The sequence below is a fragment of the Agelaius phoeniceus genome, chromosome 10 (genome assembly GCF_051311805.1).
Source record: "Agelaius phoeniceus isolate bAgePho1 chromosome 10, bAgePho1.hap1, whole genome shotgun sequence".
NCBI classification, from domain to species: Eukaryota; Metazoa; Chordata; class Aves; order Passeriformes; family Icteridae; genus Agelaius; species Agelaius phoeniceus.
In genome coordinates, this window is record NC_135274.1 from 26,327,290 (window position 1) to 26,348,833 (window position 21,544).

Genomic DNA, 21,544 nt, shown 5'->3' on the forward strand with positions numbered 1-21,544 from the left:
TGATGCATGGTCCTGCTTTGGGCAGCTGCTGCCCTGCGTGCCCCCATCCGTGCTGAGGGCACTGCCATTCACAGCCCAGGAGTGCCACCAAGGAGCTCTGCTGGGAAAGGCATTTGTGTCTGAGCCAGGGTGGCCTCGCTGTGCCCTGGCATCCGCAGCCACTGTCAGAGGCTCAGCTTGGGAGGGCTCAGAGGGCTCTCCCTGTGTCCTGATGCGTCCCTGTGCCCGCAGGCTTCACCAGCTTCATGCGCAGCCCGGCGTGCGAGGTGTCCAACCCGCTGCACCGCCAGGTGCACCAGGACATGCAGCAGCCCCTGTGCCACTACTTCATCGCCTCGTCCCACAACACCTACCTGAGCGGGGACCAGCTGCTCTCCCAGTCCCGCGCCGACATGTACGCGCGCGTGCTGCAGGCCGGCTGCCGCTGCGTCGAAGGTGGGCAGCACGGGGCTGCATGGGGCTGTACGGGGCTGCACGGGGCTGTATGGGGCTGTATGGGGCTGTACGGGGCTGTATGGGGCTGTATGGGGCTGTACGGGGCTGTACGGGGCTGCACGGGGCTGTATGGGGCTGTATGGGGCTGTATGGGGCTGCATGGGGGCTGCACGGGGCTGTACGGGGCTGCATGGGGCTGTATGGGGCTGCATGGGGCTGTACGGGGCTGTACGGGGCTGTAGGGGGCTGTATGGGGCTGCATGGGGCTGCATGGGGCTGCATGGGGCTGTATGGGGCTGTATGGGGCTGTATGGGGCTGCACGGGGCTGCACGGGGCAGCACGGGGCTGCATGGGGCTGCACGGGGCTGTACGGGGCTGTATGGGGGCTGCATGGGGCTGCACAGGGGCTGGCAGCACGAGGGCTGTATGGGGCTGCACGGGGCTGTATGGGGCTGTGTGGGGCTACATGGAGCTGCACGGGGCTGCAGGGGCTGCATGGGGCTGTATGGGGCTACATGGGGCTGCATGGGGCTGTATGGGGGCTGCATGGGGCTGCAGGGGCTGCATGGGGGCTCTATGGGGCTGCACGGGGGCTGTATGGGGCTGTATGGGGCTGCACGGGGCTGTACGGGGCTGTATGGGGGCTGTATGGGGCTGCACAGGGCTGCACAGGGCTGCACAGGGGCTGGCAGCACGAGGGCTGTATGGGGGCTGCACGGGGGCTGTATGGGGGCTGCACGGGGCTGTATGGGGCTGTACGGGGCTGTATGGGGCTGGCAGCACGAGGGCTGCACGGGGCTGTATAGGGGCTGCATGGGGCTGCATGGGGCTGTATGGGGGCTGCACAGGGCTGCACGGGGCTGTATGGGGCTGTATGGGGCTGCACGGGGCTGCATGGGAGGAGCACTGCAGGAGCACAGGAATGGATGAGACTGGGGACATCTCTTAATGTGTGACTTTTCTGGTTTCTTGACAGTGGATTGCTGGGATGGCCCAGATGGGGAGCCAGTGGTGCACCATGGCTACACCCTGACTTCCAAAATCCCCTTCCGGGACGTGGCAGAAACCATCAACAAATATGCCTTCATCAAAAACGAGTAAGTGTGGAGCCAGATTTGAAGCTATACCTGTTTTCTGTAGTTAATCCCACACTGAAAACAACCATCAAGCCCAGGAAGTGCAAATATTCCTTCAGGCACATCAGGGTAGATTCTGTTCCCCTGTTTATTGCCCATGTTGTGTTTATTGTTCAGCTGCACAAGCTCTTCCCATCAGCTGAGGGAGAGAGTTCTGCCTAAGTTGAACCTTTTTGTGCTCTTGAACTCAGCAAGGCTTTGGACAGTCTGACAATGCTGATTATCTTTCAATAGAACTTCCCACTCACATCCACAGGGAAACTCCTGAAAAATCGATACTGTGATGTTCTCTACCTACTGAAAATACTTTATTTCAGCAGAAAAATTGAAAAGCTGTCATGTGTAGTTTGAGGAAATACTGAGGTGTGGGGTAGTGTTCTGAATCTGTTTCATTTGCCACGGTGCTTTATAACAGTTTATTATGAAAACTGTGGATTTTTACCTATATATATTTATATATATATATACACACACACAGAGCAGTCTCAAATTATGAGTGGGTGTCGAGAATTTTGAGTAGCTTAAAAAGAATAAAAGGAAAGTACTTCATTTATTTAAATAAAAAGCACCCAACAATGGATTTGTGGGAAAGAAGACAACCAAGCCCAAAAGTTTGGTGTCATTGATAAGAAGTACAAGGTGGTACTTTCAAAACTAAAGGAGGTGGTTGGGGTTAGTGTGGGGTTCCTTGTGATAGAACCCTGGGGCTGCCAAGAGTTTAGAAAACAGTGGGGCAAAGCTGTGGAAGAACTCAGCTGTTCCATTGCCAGGTGGGTGGTAAGAGTGCAGGTGTTGTCTCTGCACACACAGCTCTGAGAGTGTCTGGGGCTTGGTTTCCAGGTTTCCAGTGATCCTGTCCATTGAGAACCACTGCAGTATTCAACAGCAAAAGAAGATTGCTCAGTACATGAAGGAGATATTTGGTGACAAACTGGACTTGTCATCTGTGAGCACTGGAGACCCCAGACAGCTTCCCAGCCCTCAGGATTTAAAAGGGAAAATCCTAGTGAAGGTAACTTGCTGCTGGGCATGTTCAGAATGCAACAAAAGTCAGCTTGTGATATTTATTGTAGGTTTTCTTTGGAGGACCAGTTCATATCCCTTTAGCATCTAAACATTATCTGACAGTCTTTCCTTGGACAAAGTACTTTGGAGTGATAGAAAAGTGAAGCTTTCCTGCCCTTCCCCTCACCCAGCAGGGAGCTGCAGTTCATGGGGTGGAACTCTGTTCATGGTTCATCTGCTGTGTTCATGGGAGAAGAGCAGCTCAGGAGGAGCTGAGGAGGCCCCAGAGCTCTGTGCAGGATTAATTGTGTGAGCCTCTCACTCCAAACAGATTTGCTCTGAAAGGAATTCCAAAGGATGGATAGAACAGGGAAGAAGCATAAGGCAGACCTTTGGGAGGATGATTAATAGAGTTCTGCCCCATTAGATTGTCTAATTTACTTGGACACAGGGGGGCAGTTACTTCTGTGTGAACTCTCAGGATACTCTGGCTTCCCCCCCGTCCTTGGCATCAGTCTGGCTGCAGGGATTCTCAGTTTGTCTGATGTTAGTTTGAACATGCTGCAGTGCACAGTACAGAGCTGACCCTAAATTAGGAGCCCTTTGAGTGCTCAGCTGTGATTCTGCATTTCACTGCATCAGTTTTCTGGGGTGGCTGCTGGTTAATGAACTGTGCAAACACAGTTTGGTGTTTGAGGGATCCACAGGAAGTCATGGAGCATCACTCCTGCAGAAATCCCATGGCACTGCTCGAAAGGCAGCAGAGGCTGGGTGCTCTGGGCTCTTACCTGAACTTCTGAGCTGCCTTTTCAGCACGTCTGAGGCTGTCATTGCAGTGTGATCCTCCAGCTCTCACTGCTGGAGCCCTGTGGGTGCAGACTGCTGTGGAGCTGAGCTGCTTTCAGAATGAGAAATTCTATCTTGAGCATCACAGGATCCCTGCACAAAGCCTGTCTCCCATCCCCTGCTCAATTCAAGCAGCTCTGTTGGAAAAGATAAAATCAGATTTAGGAATCAGTACCTTGTTGAGAAGTAAGCCAGCTTCTCATCTTTTTGCTATTATTTTTGCTCTTTTTATACATTTTCCTTTGAAAGGCAGTATTGATTCACTAGCCAAACAATTTCAAATAATGGCGTAATTTTCATCCTGTAAGTGTATATAAAAAGTCAATCTAATAACACTCAGGGATTCAAGCCTGTGTAAAGGTACCAGCATGAAGTGAATTTGATCCACTCATTAGCAGCAGCATTATTAATTTCAAAATGCAGCCTAAAAATCAATCCTCTGCATTTCTGCAGAAATCTGAGTGTCATTCCTAATTCCCACTGATGAAGGAGGTGGGCTGAGAACATTTTGTGCACAGGAGCAATATCACAGAAGTTTAGTAGGTGATTTATTTAGGAGCAGATGGTGAAGCAAGAGGAGCAGACTGGGTGCACCAACTAACACTGACCACATTTATTGGGAGTGTTTTTTCCTCATTTTAGGGTAAGAAGTTGCCCTGCAGCCTTGGAGCAGATGCTGAGGAAGGAGAGGTTTCCGAAGAGGACAGTGCTGATGAAATTGAGGACGACTGCAAGTTAAAGCCCTGCTTTGTACGTGCACACAGTCAGTTCCCAGAGTGTGACAGCTCTGCAACTCTTACATGCACACTCCATGTCCTACTTACAGTTGTTAGCAGTTTTTCTTTCCTAAGTTTTTAATTCCTGTGTCAGGTTCATGCTGCTCCATAGGATTCATTTTTACTTTAAGTGCCTTATGTAAGAGACTGGTTTGAGTCTGTATAGTCTGGATGACTGTTAAAAGAAATCACTTCCTTTTTTCACTACTTGGAGCAGGGATCTATTGCTTAGGGTGTCTGTAAGTGCATTAGCTGGGAATTCATGCTCTTCTGAAAGAGAAGGGGGGGCTTGTGACAGCTGTGAGGCAGAGATCCCATGGCGAGGTCCTGGGGACCTGTGGGAGGACTGGGAGCTGAGCTGGGAGGGCTCAGGGGAAAGGGAGAAGGGAAATGGCAGTGAAAGCCACAGGCAGAAAGGGCAGAATCAGGCAGGATTGTGCAAGGAGTCTTTTCTTGCAGAGGGAAGGAAATGGGAGCACTGTGTGACCTTCAGTGTGCAATGGGATGGACACAAACCCCTGCTTGAGCTGGGTTTTCCTGGTGTCTTTCAGAGCAATGGTGCAACTCAGCACCAGGTGGAATCTTTCATACGGACAAAACTGGAGTCTCTGCTAAAAGAGTCCCAAATCAGGGACAAAGAGGATCCTGACAGCTTCACTGTGAGAGCCCTGCTGAAGGCAACTCACCAGAGCTTCAGTGTGAACCTGAAGCAGGTATGTGGGCTCTCCCTCACAGCCCTTGTGAGGAGGGAACAGTGCAATGTGCTGCAGATGTCTCAATGAGAGAGCCAGGAACTGAGGAACTGGATGCAAACTCCAGGGACATTAAATACAGAGTGAATTTTCTGTGGAGATGTGCCTGCTCTGGAACCAGTGTCACTGAGCTCTTTTCTGGGAGTTACTGTGTAATTGATGGACTAGAAAGGGAGCAGTTGGGTTTTTTCCTGTTTTTTTTTCTGGTCATTTATTTTTCCTTCATTACCGGTCTGCCTTCGATTTTTCCCAAATAATTGCTATTAAAATAAGTAAAAATCTGCTGAAGATTCTTTCTACATGTTACAGAGACTTCCATCCTGAGTTCTGAGCAAATCTCTGAACACAGGCATTGATTTTGCTGGGCCCCCAGTGCCCTCATCGTCATGAAAGCCCAAAGTGAGTCCAGCTCAGCCCTGAGCAGGGAGTAGCTGGAGTTCACAGCACTGAAGCACTCACCCAGCTGAAATGCTGGGGGAATATTCTTCAGTTTTGTTTTGCTCTTCAGAAGATGAAGGGCTGTGTGTTCCTGACAGAAGAAGTGAGATGCTGCCAGCAGTTATCCAGCTGATGTCTGGGGGCATGGCTGGGAATGTGGAACTCAGCCTGCAGGCTGCCTATGAGAAGTCCACATTTATCTGCTAGGAAATTCTTTTTCCTCTCTCTTTTTCCCTTTGTGGCTGCTTTCAAGATGTCTTGGTTTGTTGTTATTTGCCTGGTTTTGCTAGACTGCTTTTTCTACATGGCTTGTTGTTGTCTTGAGTGCTAATGATAGTATTTTTCCTTACAGTTAGATGATTCTAAACTGTGAAGCATATAAAGAAATTAGAAAAGTCCTGTAATGAGATTTTGGATTTCAATTTGTTCACAGATCAGGTTTTAACTCACTTTGTCTCATTTGCAATAATTTTACTTTCCCAATAGTGAGCCAGGGTGACATACAGGAACTTGTATGAGGTTGAAATGCTGCCTTTTGGAGACTGTAGCAGACTCCTTAAAGACATTTCTGAAGGTATTTAGTTATGCTTTTTATTGCACTTTTTCTGCACAGAACCTGGACACAAAAGAAGGTGGAAAAAAGTCTCATGGTCGATCATTAATGGGCAACTTCAGTAAACACAAGGTGAGTGAAATAAATGAGAGCTGAGGTTGCTGTTTGAGGACTGGCAGCATTCCAGAGACCCTGGCAATGTTTTAGTGCTCCAGACAAGTGTGGTGGGCATGGGGGCAGCGAGGAGGGAGCTTCTGTGATTACATGTGGTGTCTTAATCAGTTCAGAAGATTGAGAACCTTTAAGATGAACAAAACCTTATCACATGGCTAAAAGATCACATGGAATTGCTGATTTTCTGATCAAACTTGCAGCAGCAGAAGAGCAGCAGAGACAAATGCCTTGGCATACCTTGTTTTCCAGAGAGATGGTGGTGCCTGGTTCAGTCAGGGCCCAGTTTTGCTGTGTCCCACCCTGGGCAGGGCCGTGCTGGGGCTGTCCCTGCTCCCAGGGGCTGCTGTGGCCGAGTGCTGGCTCTGGGCTCCTGCTCTGTGCAGATGAGTCCTGCCTGATCTCCTCCTGGTTTTCATGTCCTGGTTATGTTTGTGCAGCTGCTGGGCTGGACTGCCTGCTCTGCTGCTCCTCAGGGGTGTCTGCACTGGCCCAGGCAGGAGCTGAGGGCTCTCATTTCACAGCTGGGCACAGAGCAGCCCCCACAAGGGACAGTGCCCACGTTTCCTCCCGTATCCCATACCCTGTCATCTGCCTCCCCTACTGCCACACTCCCACAGCACCCTGAGCTTGGATTTACAGCCTCAGCCTGAACTGCTGCAGCTGCCAGCCCCCTTCCTGCTGCAGCCAGTGAGAGCTGCAGTGTGTGGCTGAGCAGAGGCAGCTCTGCAGCCAGTGAGAGCTGCAGTGTGTGCCTGAGCAGAGAGGCAGCTCTGCAGCCCAGCCAGGGAGAGCTGCAGTGTGTGGCTCAGCAGAGAGGCAGCTCTGCAGCCCAGCCAGGGAGAGCTGCAGTGTGTGCCTGAGCAGAGAGGCAGCTCTGCAGCCAGGGAGAGCTGCAGTGTGTGCCTGAGCAGAGGCAGCTCTGCAGCCCAGTCAGTGAGAGCTGCAGTGTGTGGCTGAGCAGAGAGGCAGCTCTGCAGCCCAGCCAGGGAGAGCTGCAGTGTGTGCCTGAGCAGAGGCAGCTCTGCAGCCCAGTCAGTGAGAGCTGCAGTTTCTGGCTGAGCAGAGGCAGCTCTGCAGTCAGTGAGAGCTGCAGTGTGTGCCTGAGCAGAGGCAGCTTTGCAGCCCAGCCAGTGGCAGCTGCAGTTTCTGGCTGAGCACAGGGGCAGCTTTGCAGCCCAGCCAGCCCCTGTGCCACCAGCAGCCCTCTGCCCCAGCCCTCCAGACTCTGCTCTCCATGGTGAGGGCTGCACCCAGCTTTGGAACTGAGAATCTGAGCAGTTTTTTATGATTAAGAGACATTTCAAAGAACTTAATCAGCCACCAGTCCATCTGCCCTGAAGCCAGCTAGGAGCCATCAAAATTCCCTAAGCAGAGACTACCAGGGCTCATACTTACACTCCAGTTCCAAGCTTGCATCAATTACAGTGCTCGTGTTTCCTTCAGCACCTTCAGCTCAGTGCACGTTCCCCCTCATGGGTACCTGTGGTCCCTGAGAGTGGGCACTGCCCCTGGCACCCTGTGCTTGCTGCTGGCCACACAAATGCTGGGTTTGACATGTCACAGGCAAACGTCAGCCACGGGAATCCTCTGGTTCTGCTGAGGGCTGAAAGTCAGTCAATAATTTAATTACTTCAGCTAGTTATCCTAATGGATGTAGCAGGTTTGGAAAGCCTGTTCATTTCATCTCTGGTGAAAAAAATAAGAGTATATATGGATTTTTTTTTAGAAAATAGTGATTGTATTGTAGACTGAGGCAACAGAGACATCCTGTAACTGCTCCCTGATGCCCTTCCAGCTGAAGGGATGCCTGGGAAGACTGGTTACTCTTGATCTTTTTGCAGATACAGAATTGTCCACCCAACAATATTGACACATGACATTTTCAGCCAGCTCTTGTGCCAAATGAATAAACGCTTTAAAAACTACTGGGGAGGTACAAAGACACTAAAGCTGGCAATTCCTGAAAGTTAAGTGCATGGAACATGCTCAGTGCAGACCTTCAGACTCCAAAGTGAACTATGCAAATGATTTCCAATACAGTCAGCTTCATGTCAGCACCAAACACAGCAAACTGAATTATGTCCAATAGGGTGTATGACAAGAGGAGGAAAGAAATCAGTGAGCCCTGTGCAAAAGGATAAGGAGCTCTCAGTTATATTAATTACCTCTTGATGAGAAGGGGATTAAGTAACTCTCACTTGAAGCTGTGTTTAGCATTACAAAAGATGTAATGTTGAAATGGGAAACTGTTAAAATCATAGGTGCTTACAAAAAAGGGGATTTTGAGGTTTTAATCTTTTTATCATAGCTATTTTCTTTATAGTGTAATAATTTAGAATCACTTGAATATTTGTATGTGGCTCAAAATGGGGCAGGAAGAACATTTTGAACACTGAACATTTTGCCCAGACTCTGTTCACACCTTCACTAATGAATATGTTTAATTTTCTGAACTGGGGAGAGGCACGGGTGGGCATAAGCAGTGCTCTGTATATTTAGACCCTGCTGTGTGTTGCTGTTTGTTGAACAGGACACAATCCCCTGGGATTTCAGCAGGAGCAGTGCCCTGGAGCCAGGGGAGCGGGGTTGTCCTCTGGAGTTGGGAGGGAGCAGGGCAGGGGCAGAGCACAGAGCGGCCTGTGCTGGACAGACCCGTGGCAGAAATAACACCCTGAGGCCTGGCTGGGCAGGCAGCACCCAGAAATGACCCCTGAGGCCTGGCAGCCCCCAGAGCTGCTCATGCCCACAGCTGGAATCCCTGCTGTGGGTGCAGTGTGCTCTGGGCTGCCTTTCCTTCTCCATGGCAGGGAAACTCTGCCGGCCCAGCCCCAGGGGTCACTTTTGTCCCTGGAGCTGCAGAGCCCAGCTCAGCCTCCTGCCCAGCCCCAGCCACAGTAAGGGAGCCCCCAGTGACTGACCCTGCCTGGCTCTTTCCCCACAGAGAGCTGCCAAGGCGGCAGCCAAAGCCCACAGTGCCTCGGATGATGAGGATGGCCAGCAGCACCCTCTGGGCAAGGAGCTGGGGCAGCCCCACAGGTGAGCTGGAGCCCCTCAGGTGAGGCCAGGGCTGCTCTGTGCCACCAGCGTGTGAGGCTGTGCCAGAGCAGGTCCCGTGTGTCACATGTGATGTGTCTGTGTGTCACGTGTGATGTGTCTGTCACACGTGACAGCTGTCAGCTGCCTTTGCTGGCAGCCCCATGTTTTGGCTGTGTCACCTGTCACAGGCTGCAAGCAGCAATTAACTGCACAGAAGTGTGACAGTGCCACTGCTCATGGAAAGGTGCCAGGCCCTTTTTCACCTGCTGCAAACAGAGCAAACTGTGCAGGTTACAGAACATGCATCACAGTCCAGGCAACTTTACTGCATCTGAGAATAGGAAAAAAAGCAATCAAAAAAGTGCCACTGAGAATGTGTCTGCTGTCACTGAAATGCTCCTTGGTTTTGTCTAGAACAGCCATGGTGCAGCTATTCCATTATGTTTTAAATGAAAAATTTGGTTTGTGTGGATGGGCTGTGGAGGTAGAGGGGAGCAGTCATTCCAGAGCCCTCTCCAAGAGAGTCGCCACACAGGGTACTCTGCTCACAATTCTTCATTTCCTTGTTGTTGAAAAGAACTGAAAGGGGGATTGAAATGCACCTTCAATCCTGCAAGTGCCCATTCCTGTTTGCTTTCACCCCGCAGGCTGGCCCGCCGCAGGAAGACAGTGAAGCTGTGCCGGGCCCTGTCTGACCTGGTGGTGTACACCAACTCTGTGGCAGCCCAGGACATCGTGGATGATGGTATGGGGTGGCACAGGGCTGGCACAGGGCTGGCATGTCCCCTGTCACTGTGAGACATGGGGCTGAGTGCTGCTGTTAGGGTGGCACAGGGCTGGCACAGGGCTGGCATGGCCCCTGTCACTGTGAGACATGGGGCTGAGTGCTGCTCTTAGGGTGGCACAGGGCTGGCACAGGGCTGGCATGTCCCCTGTCACTGTGAGACATGGGGCTGAGTGCTGCTCTTAGGGTGGCACGAGGGCAAAGCCAGAGCCCAGCAGGGCACTCCCTCCCTGGCAGTGACTCCTCTGGCCCTGCTGCCAGCAGAGGATTTTGGTGCAGGCTCCCCAGAGCTGCCACGTCTGGGGGTCTGCAGGAGGAAAGGTCCCAGCAGGAGCCCTGGAGCTTGGGCTCTTACTTGGCTTTCCTTTCAAGTGTGCAGATTTGAGGGGAGAACAACAGACCCTCCTGGAAGGGGGAGAGGGGGAGCTGGTGCCCTGCAGTTACCCAGGGTGCCTGATTTGTGTTAGACAAGACAATCTGTCCTGGAACACAGGACTAAATCTCGTGTTGCCCTTGATGAATACCCAGGTAATGAGGTCTGGGCTCAGGCCCATGCCCTGGGACTGCTTGTCACCTGTCTGTTGGTTGTACCTTGGCACACAGGCTCCACAGGGAACGTGCTGTCGTTCAGTGAGACCAGAGCCCACCAGGCAGTGCAGCAGAAGGCTGAGCAGTTCATGCTTTACAACCAGAGGCAGCTGACCCGGGTCTATCCCTCAGCCTACCGGATCGACTCCAGCAACTTCAACCCTGTTCCCTACTGGAATGTGGGCTGCCAGTTAGGTAGGAGCTGCATCAAAGGCTCCCTTCCCTTTTGGTGTGTATGTGCCCAGTAATATTATCTGTATTAATGGCACCCCACTTCTCTCTTTCAGTGGCCCTAAACTACCAGTCTGAGGGACGTGTGATGCAGTTAAATGAAGCAAAATTCAGGGTAAATGGCAACTGTGGTTATGTCCTCAAACCTCAGCAGATGTGCAAAGGTAAGGTTCAGTGTAGTCATCACTGTAGCTGCCAGGCCTTTCACAAAGTGTCCTTCACAGCAAAGGCACAAGAAAGGAAAGTGCAAACAAATCTAGAATCTCTCATATTTCCATGCACTCACAGCTCTTAGACTTGTACCAGTGTGCAATCTCTTACTGTGATCATATATCTATATCTATATATATATATATGTGTGTGTGTGTGTGTGTGTGTATTTTGAGGTCTTTGCCTTATTAATATGAGTTTAAAAGAGGAAAAAGGGGACCTAGGGTGACCAGCTGCAGGAAAGTACAGCAAGCTCTGCAGTGGCCCAGGAGCAAGTATCCAGGGCTTGGTCGAGCTCTGCCTTGGAATCACAAAACCAAGGGGTCTTCTCTCAGAAAAGGTTGTTAAGAAAGAGGAGGAGAATTTAAAAATTACTAAGCAGCTGCTCCACACTCATAGTTTCTCATTTCTGACTGAATTAGTCTGTCTGTGTGTGTCTTGGGGGGTGATATTTATTATTGTGTTATCTTTTTCCTTACAATCTTATTCTTGCCATCTTTCAGGCACGTTCAACCCCTACTCTGCTGATCCACTTCCTGCCAGTCCTAAGAAGCAGCTGATTCTGAAGATCATCAGTGGGCAGCAGCTCCCCAAGCCTCCTGACTCAATGCTGGGGGACAGAGGAGAGGTGAGATGCTCTGGTGCCAGGGGAGCTCCTGCAGTGACAGGCAATGTGGGACTCAAACCTTCTCCTTACTCAAATACACCAGTAAATTTCAGATACTGTCAAGCTTTTGGTCACTACATACCACCCTTCCCCCAGCCTGTATCCTACTCATGATTTGTTTTGTATTTTAAAGGGTGACTTTTATGAAAATTAGTCATAGCTGTCCATAGCTCTTGATGCAAATCATACATCAACATGGACTTCATGGAACCAATTCCCATGATAGTGCTGCTTGAAAATTCATGTCAATCAAAGGAGTTTGAATTCTCATATGAATTTAAATCAGCTCTCTCCATTAATTTCTAAAAAAAATCACCTTCATTTGTATTGCTGGCTTGCTTTTAAAATGTTGTGTTTTTGAAAAACAGATAATAGATCCCTTTGTTGAGGTGGAGATTATTGGGTTACCTGTTGACTGCTGTAAAGATCAAACCAGGGTGGTGGATGACAATGGTAAGATAATCTAAGTGATCTCTTCTTCTTAGAGTAAAATGCCAAATAAGTGCAAATGAATTACTGTCTGTTATTGCTTTCTAAATTGCAAAGCCTCTTATCTGATGAAATCAAATGATTGTATTTTAACAAATTATTTCTGCTTCCCAGACAAAATTTCTGGTGTGGAGACAAACAAGTTAGAGGTGAAGGGCAGGAGTTGTTCCCCACATTGCCTTTTAACCAAATTGTTCTTAAATCTCCTTTATGCAGAGGCTCAAATCTATCTGTATCTGTATCTATATCTGTATCTATCTCAGGGCTTGCCTGGGTATCCCTGCCAGCTCCCAGGCAGACCCATTTTGTTTTTAAAGCAATCCTAGAGGCAGATCATCATTTAATGACTGACATGATGGAATTGTCACATTGCTGCTGCTGTGTCCTTGTGCCTCCTGGAACTGAGGCAGGCGCTCGCTGTTTGCCCTGCAGGGTTCAATCCTGTGTGGGAGGAGACCCTCACCTTCACCATCCACATGCCCGAGATTGCCCTGGTGCGGTTCCTGGTCTGGGACCACGACCCCATCGGGAGGGACTTTGTGGGGCAGAGAACTGTGGCCTTCAGCAGCCTCGTGCCTGGTGAGTCCCCCTGTTCTCCTGGGTGTGCAAATCCACCCTCAAACCCAGGGAGATGTTACCAACACGAGATGATAGATTTTATAAATCTTATCTTATCTGTGACTTCATGTGAAGCTTGAACAAATCTTCTCTTCTCTTAGGGTGCTTTATGCACCATTCCTCAAAGGAGTTTGGTTGTCTATGCTTTTAGAAATTACTGCTGGTGTGTTTTTTATAACTTGGATGCAATTTGTACTGGGGCTCAGAAAACCTGTGAGGACCCCAGAGAAGTCTACTAAAGGCACCAAGTGGCTTCCTGTGTGTACATCACTTTTATAGGCAGTCATTCCTAGCTGGGCATAAAATGCAAACTGCTGGTTCTTGGTGGAGGTTTGTGTGGAAATATTCCTATTTCTGTTTCCCCAGGCTACCGCCACGTGTATTTAGAAGGACTGACAGAAGCTTCCATATTTGTTCATATAATCATTAATGAGACCTATGGAAAGGTAGGTACAGGTGGAAATTTACATCTTCCTTCTGATAAAAATGGATTTAAATGTAGCCCAGAACCTTCCAGGATTTGTGCTGGAGTGCCCAGGAGGCTCAGAGTGTGTGGGGAGTTTCCTTGCAGGAGATCAGCAAGGAAGGGTCACCATACCATGACTCCACTCCTGCTGTGCACATACTTGCAGATGTTCTTACTGTTAGCATCTAACAATTATCTTGTCTAGGTACAAGAGGTACATTTCTTCAGTGAGCTAAACTGATCTTATTTTTATTTCTCAAGTAGATCTTGAGAACTGTTGCTGCACCAGAACATAATATTTGACAAGCTATTTTTAGAAGCTAATTTAATTAATTTAAATTAACCTAATTTATTTTTAGGTTTTAGTGCATAGATTTTGCTTTTCTGTAAGTTTGCTAATTTTAGAATGTTTTTAAAGTGAAAGTGAAAGCACAGTGCTTTTTCTGTGCTTTCAACTGCTCTTCCTTAGCTGTTTCTATCTGGAGATAAGCAGCACAAGGAAATTAAGGCCATGTTCAGCAGAATGCTAAAGTAAAATAGCATCCTAGCAGTGATTTAAGAAACAAAGATAAACACAAAACCCTGACCTTTGTGAGGTTTGAGGTTGCAGAGGACACTCAGCCCTCAATCTCTGTGCCTTCTGAGAGGATGCAGAGAATGTCATGACAAACATGAACCCAAAGTTGTGCAGCACCCACAGAAAGCTCAGGGGAACAGGGAGAGAACAGCAGAGAGAAGGGCCCAGGGCTGAGGTTTGCTCTTGTCCAGACCCTCTCCCATCTCCACTTCCTTTCTCCTCCCTGATCCCCTCAGATCATGGGATGGGATCTCATGTATTGGTATGTGCACATCTGGGCATATCTGGGAGATCACACCCCTTGGGGATGGTTGGCTGCTGCCCTTGTAAGAACCAATATGCTCAAGAAAACCAGCAGTGTAACTCCAGAGGGGAGGCAAGGGGAGCAGGAGGGGACACCTGCTGGGATTCCATTGCTGTCCCTGGTCTGCTCCCCTGATGCTGCTCTCAGTCGATGATGAGCTGCACTGCTGTGTGACCGTGGTCACTGCGGTTCTTGGATGAGGGAAGAGACGAGAATGTTGACTCTATGTTCAGAAGGCTTGATTTGTTATTTTATGATATATATATATATATATATATATATATATTACATTATAGCTATACTAAAAAGAAATAGGAAAGGAAAAGGTTTCTTCAGCAGGCTAGCTAAGCTAAGAATAGAATAGAAAAGAATGATAACAAAGGCACCTGTCTCGGACTCTGTCTGAGATAGCTCAGTCTTTGACTGACCATTAATTATAAACATCCAAGATGGGTCAGTCACAGGTGCACCTGTTGCATTCCACAGCAGCAGATAACCACTGTTTACATTCTGTCTCTGAGGCCTCTCAGCTTCTCAAAAGGAAAAATCCTAAAGAAAGGATTTTTAGTGAAAAGATGTCTGCGACGCTGCTGTTTCTCATAGGCTGAGTGAGGAGATCTGCTCAGTTCCTGGGGGACACATATTCAGCTAAGAAATAGCTTTAAATGGTTTGCTGTAGAGTGGTTCTGTTTACAGCTGATGTACTGTTACCTTATTTGCTTGCGTGGCAGTCTTGAAAACATTAGCCAAATGGATTTGCATTTCTTTTTGCCTTTCAGTGGAGCCCTTTAATCCTCAATCCCAGTTACACAATAATGCACTTTCTAGGAGCCACAAAGGTAGAGCTCATTGAGCATGCACTTTGCACTTGCTGGGCACAGACTTTCCAGTGGTTCCCAATCGCATGATCTGCAACTGCCAAACTGGAACCATTCTCCATGCAGGCTCTGAAACATCTGCATATTGCTTTGATGAAACCCATGCATAGAAAACTCCACGTTAACGTGCCGCCTGTCACGGCCGAGCACTTCCTAGAGCCTTGTCAGGTCCCATTAGGAGACTGAGCAAAGCTCTCTGTAACTGTGGCAGGCTGCCATCCTAATGAGGAGAAAGGCAGGCATGCATGAATCCATGGAGACCTGTGCTGGGAGCTCCTTGCTCAGAGTAGCTGTGAGTGGCTTGGTGTGGATTTTTGCTTTGCTGCGTTTTGAACTTTGCCGTCATCGCTCATCAGCACTGTGAGAGCAGCTCCTTGCCCTGTGAGCGAGCGTCAGCTCAGGCAGGCTGTGCTGTTGTGTCCCTGCAGAGCAAGCAGCTGATGGGGCTCCGAGGGCTGTTCTCCAAGGCGCCCAAGGCGGGCACGGCCGAGCCCAGCGGGCACCACGTGCGCAAGCGCTCCATCGGCGAGCGCATCCTGCGGCGCACGGCCAGCGCCCCGGCCAAGGGCAGGAAGAAGAGCAAGATGGGCTTCCTGGAGGCTGCTGAGATGAAGGACAGCGCCTCGGAGCCAACAGACCTGAAGGACAAGGAAGGGGTGCTGCGGCGGCCGAACCGCGCCTCGCAGGCGCGCCCCGCGTCCATGCCCGTGGACAGATTCCTCATGGTAGAGCTGCCCGGCCCTGCAGAGGACACTGCCCAGGAGGCCGACCGAGAGGACAACACATCTGGTAAGGTGCTTCCAAAATTAGTTTTGGTGAATAGTCAGGGCTCCCCTCGCTTCTTCCAAGAGTACCTGATTTCTAGCAAGCATTAAAACCAGTATCTATTACACCAAGTTTACTTCTATAGTCCCTGCTTCATTAAATCTCCAAAGGAGTGAGTCACAGAGCTCAAATCTGGCATAGAAAGACAAGAGGATTTGTGGAGAAAACATACAATATGTGTTTTTCGAGGAATTCAAACCCTTGCCCTTGTGAATGCTGCCTGCTGGTAGAAGATCCAAACAAAATCCTTGTACTGTAACACTTTGCAGTAACCACATATATAAACCAGTCTGGAGTCCATCTACTCGATGCTTTTGACTCAGCTTGAAGCATGCATCTTGTTTTCAAGTGTTGTGTGTTTTAACAGAGCTGTTTTGTTCTGTCTTTATTGCCACGCTTCTTTATAGTACAAATGTGACTAGGAACACAGCTGAAGGTAATGCCACGTGCAAGCTATGATGTGGTACCTCATTAACATTACTTACAACAAATATTACATCACCTGCCTGATGTAATAGACATTCCAAGGAAATTTCAATGAAGTGCCTGCAGTTGTATTTTTCCATTTATTCATGTCACTCAGATAATTTGTACTAAACCTGCACAACCCCATGATTAAGTTCTGTCACAACTGTACCTGGTTTTGCGTTCTCCATTTGTCTGTCTAAGGACAAAATAGCTGTTGATAGACAGAGCAGAGTCTTGTATGCCACTAATATGTTTCTTGTTTAATTTAGTCAACAGTGATGACAATACAAACGAGAAGGAAACAAGCTTGAAAGAACTGGGTTTTCCACGTTCGGAGCAAAAGTCAAATGCTTCAAATTTAGTATCTCAGTTCAAGAAGGAGAATGACCAGAGGGATTCTACAGCTGACTGTTTAGTACCACCTCCACAGCAGCAACCTGAACATTTGGTTTTTGCAAATGGTGTAGCTCAAGCAAATCACCTTGTGGATTACCAGGAGAATAATCTTTCTGATGGAACTGTCCCCTTAACGCAAGAGTCTGACTCTGAACTTCCCACAGAAAAATTACACCACAAAAACTGTGCAGACAGTAAAAAGGAAGATGACACAAAAGGATCTAAGGAAGGGATGGGGACTTCTGTTTCTCAGAGCACAGAGGTGGAGAATCACAAATGTGACACGAAGAAAAGCACTGCAGCACCTCTTTCCTCTTCTTCTGCCGGCTGCTCCGAGGACCCTGACTGTCACTCCATGGTGGCCCTGCAGGACAGTGACATTTCTCACCTCATCGATGAAGTCTCTCTCTCGACTGAGAGCGAGCTGGACAGCGCTGTGTCCACTCTCATTGGGCAGCTCGATGGCACAGATGACCAAACTCCCCTTGCCCCTGTCTCCAGCCCCCACGGCAGCAGCAGCCAGATCCCCAGGGTGGGGGCTGCACTCCCACATGTGTTTGCTGCAGACCTGAGCAGCCCCTGTAGGCACAACTTCACTCCCACAAAATCCAACAAATCCTCTTTATTCTCCACTCCGGACACAGCCATGTTCTGCAGCCTGGAGGATAGAGAGTATTCCACATACACAATTATCCATGAGGCATCTCCAGCTTCTGAATGTAAGAGCCATAGGACATTAGTTTGCCAGAAAAGATTAAATAATCTAGAAAGTAACTTGCCCAGCTCTTCTTGTTCTTCATCCCTCTCTTTGCTAAATGCAAATCCCAAAAGGAATTGTGCTACAAAGTGTGGACCAAGCTGGGAAGCCCCCGAGCCTGCCAGTTCCTTTGGATCCAACAGCCTCATCTTTGAGGAGCCGCTGGGATGCCCTGGCCCTGGGGAGCACTCGGCCAGCAGCAGCCTGCTGGAGGTGGATGGGGACTGCCAGGAGCTCCTGGTGACTGCCCGTGAGTACCGACGGGAGGACATGAGCCAGCTGGCCTCGCCCGTGAGCCTGAGGCAGAGGCAAGAGCCCGGGCACGGCGGTGACAGGGCCGCGGCGAGCAGCTCCACCGGGCACGGAGGTGACAGGGCCTCGGGAAGCAGCTCCACCGGGCACGGCGGTGACAGGGCCGCGGGGAGCAGCTCCACCGGGCACGGCGGTGACAGGGCCTCGGGGAGCAGCTCCACCGGCGGTGACAGAGCCTCGGGGAGCAGCTCCACCGGGCACGGAGGTGACAGGGCCTCGGGGAGCAGCTCCACCGGGCACGGCGGTGACAGGACCGCGGGGAGCAGCTCCACCTCCGTGCTCTGTGCCGCTGCCCGGCACCGTTCCGAGACCTGCGGGGCTGCAGGGAGCCAGCTGGCTGTCCCCGCGTGTGAGAGCGCTGGGGCTCCGCGGCAGCAGCCCTCGGAGAAGCACAAGGCTGCCGTGTGTGCCCTCCAGGCCGGCTCAGCCTGCCCCCTGCGCCCCGGGGCTCTGCCGTTCCCCACGCACCCGGCCATCCAGCACAGCAGCCCCTGCAAGTCCAAGAGTCTGGGAGACCTGACCTCGGAGGACATCTCCTGCAACTTTGAGAGTAAGTATCAGTACATCAGCAGGAGCTTCATCTCCTCGGGCCTGAGGGACGGGAAGCTGGCCGCCGTGCAGGGCGTGAGGCCGCACTCGACGGACGCGCTGACGGAGCAGCTGCGGAGGCTGCTGTCCCCGGAGCAGGAGGACGGCCGGGAGCCGCTGTGCCCCAGGCAGCCGGACGAGGACTGCCCGCGGGCCCTGGTGAGGAAGCTGTCGTCCCGCAGCCAGAGCCGGGTGCGGAACATCGCCAGCCGCGCCCGGGAGCGGCAGGAGGCGGCGGGCAAGCCGCGGCCGTGCGGCGGCGGCGCCGTGCCCGGGGTGGTGCTGCGGAGCAAGGCCCCGGGGCCGCCGCTGGCCGCCAACCGGCACTCCACGGGCTCCTGCATCGGCCGCTACCTGCGCGGCTGCCCCGGCGAGCGGCGCGGCGTGCCCGAGGGCGCCTGCTCCGCAGTGCAGCAGCACGGCTGCGGGGAGCTGCCGCTGCCGCCCGGCGCGCAGGAGCAGCCCGAGATCTATTTCCTGCTCCGGCTCTAGGCACGGCCCGGCTGCTGCTCTGCAGGGGTACAGGAGCTGCTCGGAGCCCACGGGGTATTTCTGAACGCAGTGTGATGCCAAGGAGTCAGGGGCGGTTTAACGCGTCCTTTCCTGCCGGAGCTCAGGGCGGCAGGAGCCGCCCTCCATCCTTAGGGGTGCTGCTGATGGAGCCCGTGTGCATCTGTAGCGTTCTGTGTCTGTCGTGCCGTGCTCCAAAGCCTGACGTTGCACTGAAGGCAATACTGGTTTCCTTCTGTCCTGTCCTCCTGCTTGGAAAAACACTTTTGGTGATCACTTTTGGCCTTTTGTGAGGATTCTCCAAAGCACTGTGGTGTCTGGAATGCTGGACTGGGGCTTGTTCTGCCCAACAGGCAGCGACCCTTTATTAGCATCACTTGTTCTGAATTGTTACTATAAATTTTACATGTTTTCATGTATGAACTGTGAGTCTGCAGCAAATGGTTTGTAGAATTAGGGTTAGTCCAGATTTGTGAGTCCTGTGTAGATTTGTCTTCTGCCCTCTCTACAAAGTGTGACAACAGTTGTCTTCCTTTTTGGTTACTGTGTTGATTTGGGACAGAGTGGAATGTGGGAGTAATTCTGCTTTTATGAATGAAAACACTTTATTTCTGCTTATTTTGTTATGTATTTTTGCTGTTGGTTGTGTGAGTAGCTTCGGTACAGTAGATCCATTTTCTGTATATTTGTAATTTTATTGCTAAATTGTCGACAGTCAGTGGAATATTTAAACTGACATGGTAGAGTGACTATTTTGACTGTTCACCTTTTTCTATGAAGGCTGAAAGTGAATTGGGTGAAGGAATCTCAGACACCTAAAGCTTCCCCGTAGGGAACAACATAGCTTTATTTTGGTTGGAAGATACTCTATGCCTTTGCTGTAAGTTTTTCTGATATGTCAAAGACGTACCTTTTACCTCTTTCTTTTGTAATGCAGAGTATTATTATTCTTGAAAACGTCATTAAAATAGATTTTTAAGCACTTGGTTACATGTTTTCTGAAAAAAATCCATCCAAACAGATTGGTGCTGAATCCAGCAGCAGTTAGTGGCTGCACACATCTGTCTTGGCAGGATGTGCAAGGAGGGAGGACCCTTCATTTCACAGGGTGCTTCTTGGCTGGAGGTGGCAGCTGAGCTCTGGGTCTCCTTTCTGGGTCAGGAGCCACACTTGAGTTTGTCTGACTGCTCCACTCAGGCTCTAACAGGAGAGTGCTGTGGCATCACTTGGGACAGAACAGTGGATTTTCTAAACAAAAAGCATTTTTCCATGGAGGACCAGAACCAGACACTGGATTAACCCCTTAAGCTTTGGACCTGGATTTCTCATAGCCACCTCCCATAGTTTGGGAGGTGTGACTGAGGCCTAGCAAAAGTGCCTGGTAAGGAAGCAAATGAGATCTTCATTGTGGGAGGTGAAAAAACTTGCTTTAATTGGAATTAATTTAGAAAAATTGTATGGCGCTTGCAGGAGGTCAGGATAGATTATTGCAGCAGTGTTTTATCACATAATCTCTTATACTCTCCTCTTAATTTTAGAAGTTAATCCAGATGGGGACAGTTTTTTGTGTGACAGTGACATTTGGCTAATGGAGCAGGGCAGGGTTTCTGTAGTGCAGAAGCCAAATACACATCAGCCTTTATATATATAAAATATTTCTTCAGTTTTTAGTTTAAATGAACAAGCTTCATTTTCTTTCATGGAGTGGAAGCAACACAAACAAATGCACCAGCTGCCAATCCAGCTGCTCCTGTGGGGTTGTTCCTGCCATGCAGTGCCCTGGGGAACCTGAACCACCCTGCTGATCCTCCTGTGCCCAGTGATGTGTGTTACTGGTGAGTACTGGTGATGCCAGCCCCCAGCTGGTGTGGGACACTCTGAATGTTTGTGTCACTGTGAATCCATGCTGCTGCTGCAGCAATTTGGGGTCCCAGAAAATCCAGCCTGGGGTGCCATGCTCTGAGCAGCAACTCCAAAACTCCCTGGGAATGGGGCACTTTGGGAGAACTGCAAATGCCTCCTTCTCCAGCTTTGTGCCCTGCATCATGAACTGAAGGGATGCTGGGTGCAGAAATTCAGCCTTGAAACTCTGGGAACAGCTGGTGTGTGGTCCCAGCAGCACTGTACAGAGCCAGGGTTTTACACTCCTGGGTGGGACAGACCAGCAATCTGCACTTCAGACATCTAGATGGCCATTCAGTTTTAGTTCTCTCCCCAGATTAATTAAACTGTCTGAACAAGGCTGCAGCTTGTTGGACATCCATCTAGTGAAGACTTTTTTGGTGCAGAATCTGCACCAACACAGAATAAACAACCACTTCAGCCTAGTAAAGGCTTGTGGCTCACATCCTGGGTTAGCAGGCTTAAATTGCTTTGCTAATTCATGACAGAAGGCATAAATTAAGCTGTTCAAGAATCTGCAGAGAACAGATGGGTTTGGAATATTACTTTTGAGAAATTATATATTTTCTAATTCAAAGCCAGGAAGAGTGTCCAGTTGCATTTATATGATTGTTTACTGGAATATCAACAGCCCCTGCTTTAAACAGTTGTACAGAATGTTCCAGGTGTCAGGAGCCATTCTACATCACTCACTCCTGCACAGGAGCCCCTGTTCTGATGCTTAGGTAGGAGGGCTTTCATCCTGAGTTTCCCATTCGCATCTTAAATGAGATTAAGGTATGTAGGAATAAAACATTTTGTGAAAGAACAGCCAGGTTTTCA

At 50.0% G+C, this 21,544-nt stretch overlaps 1 protein-coding gene across 10 annotated transcripts in view; it reads left to right on the forward strand.

Annotated features, from left to right (window-relative positions):
- Window positions 1-19,802, forward strand: part of PLCH1 (phospholipase C eta 1) — a 57,940-nt gene extending 38,138 nt beyond the window's left edge. For 6 of the 10 annotated variants that reach the window (XM_077184245.1, XM_077184244.1, XM_077184246.1 and 3 more), the window contains 17 exons: window positions 232-435; window positions 1,413-1,533; window positions 2,413-2,584; window positions 4,066-4,173; window positions 4,751-4,912; window positions 6,003-6,074; window positions 9,058-9,152; window positions 9,800-9,897; window positions 10,540-10,719; window positions 10,812-10,919; window positions 11,469-11,593; window positions 12,001-12,085; window positions 12,554-12,700; window positions 13,106-13,185; window positions 14,866-14,925; window positions 15,393-15,753; window positions 16,527-19,802. In XM_077184245.1, the coding sequence (XP_077040360.1) occupies window positions 232-435; window positions 1,413-1,533; window positions 2,413-2,584; window positions 4,066-4,173; window positions 4,751-4,912; window positions 6,003-6,074; window positions 9,058-9,152; window positions 9,800-9,897; window positions 10,540-10,719; window positions 10,812-10,919; window positions 11,469-11,593; window positions 12,001-12,085; window positions 12,554-12,700; window positions 13,106-13,185; window positions 14,866-14,925; window positions 15,393-15,753; window positions 16,527-18,802 (4,454 nt within the window). In that variant the 3' untranslated portion in view covers window positions 18,803-19,802. Of the gene's footprint in view, window positions 1-231; window positions 436-1,412; window positions 1,534-2,412; window positions 2,585-4,065; window positions 4,174-4,750; window positions 4,913-6,002; window positions 6,075-9,057; window positions 9,153-9,799; window positions 9,898-10,539; window positions 10,720-10,811; window positions 10,920-11,468; window positions 11,594-12,000; window positions 12,086-12,553; window positions 12,701-13,105; window positions 13,186-14,865; window positions 14,926-15,392; window positions 15,754-16,196; window positions 16,226-16,526 lie in introns of all 10 variants that reach the window. The other 4 variants (XM_077184253.1, XM_077184250.1, XM_077184252.1 and 1 more) reach the window with 4 other exon arrangements.
- The last annotated feature ends 1,742 nt before the right edge of the window (window positions 19,803-21,544 follow it).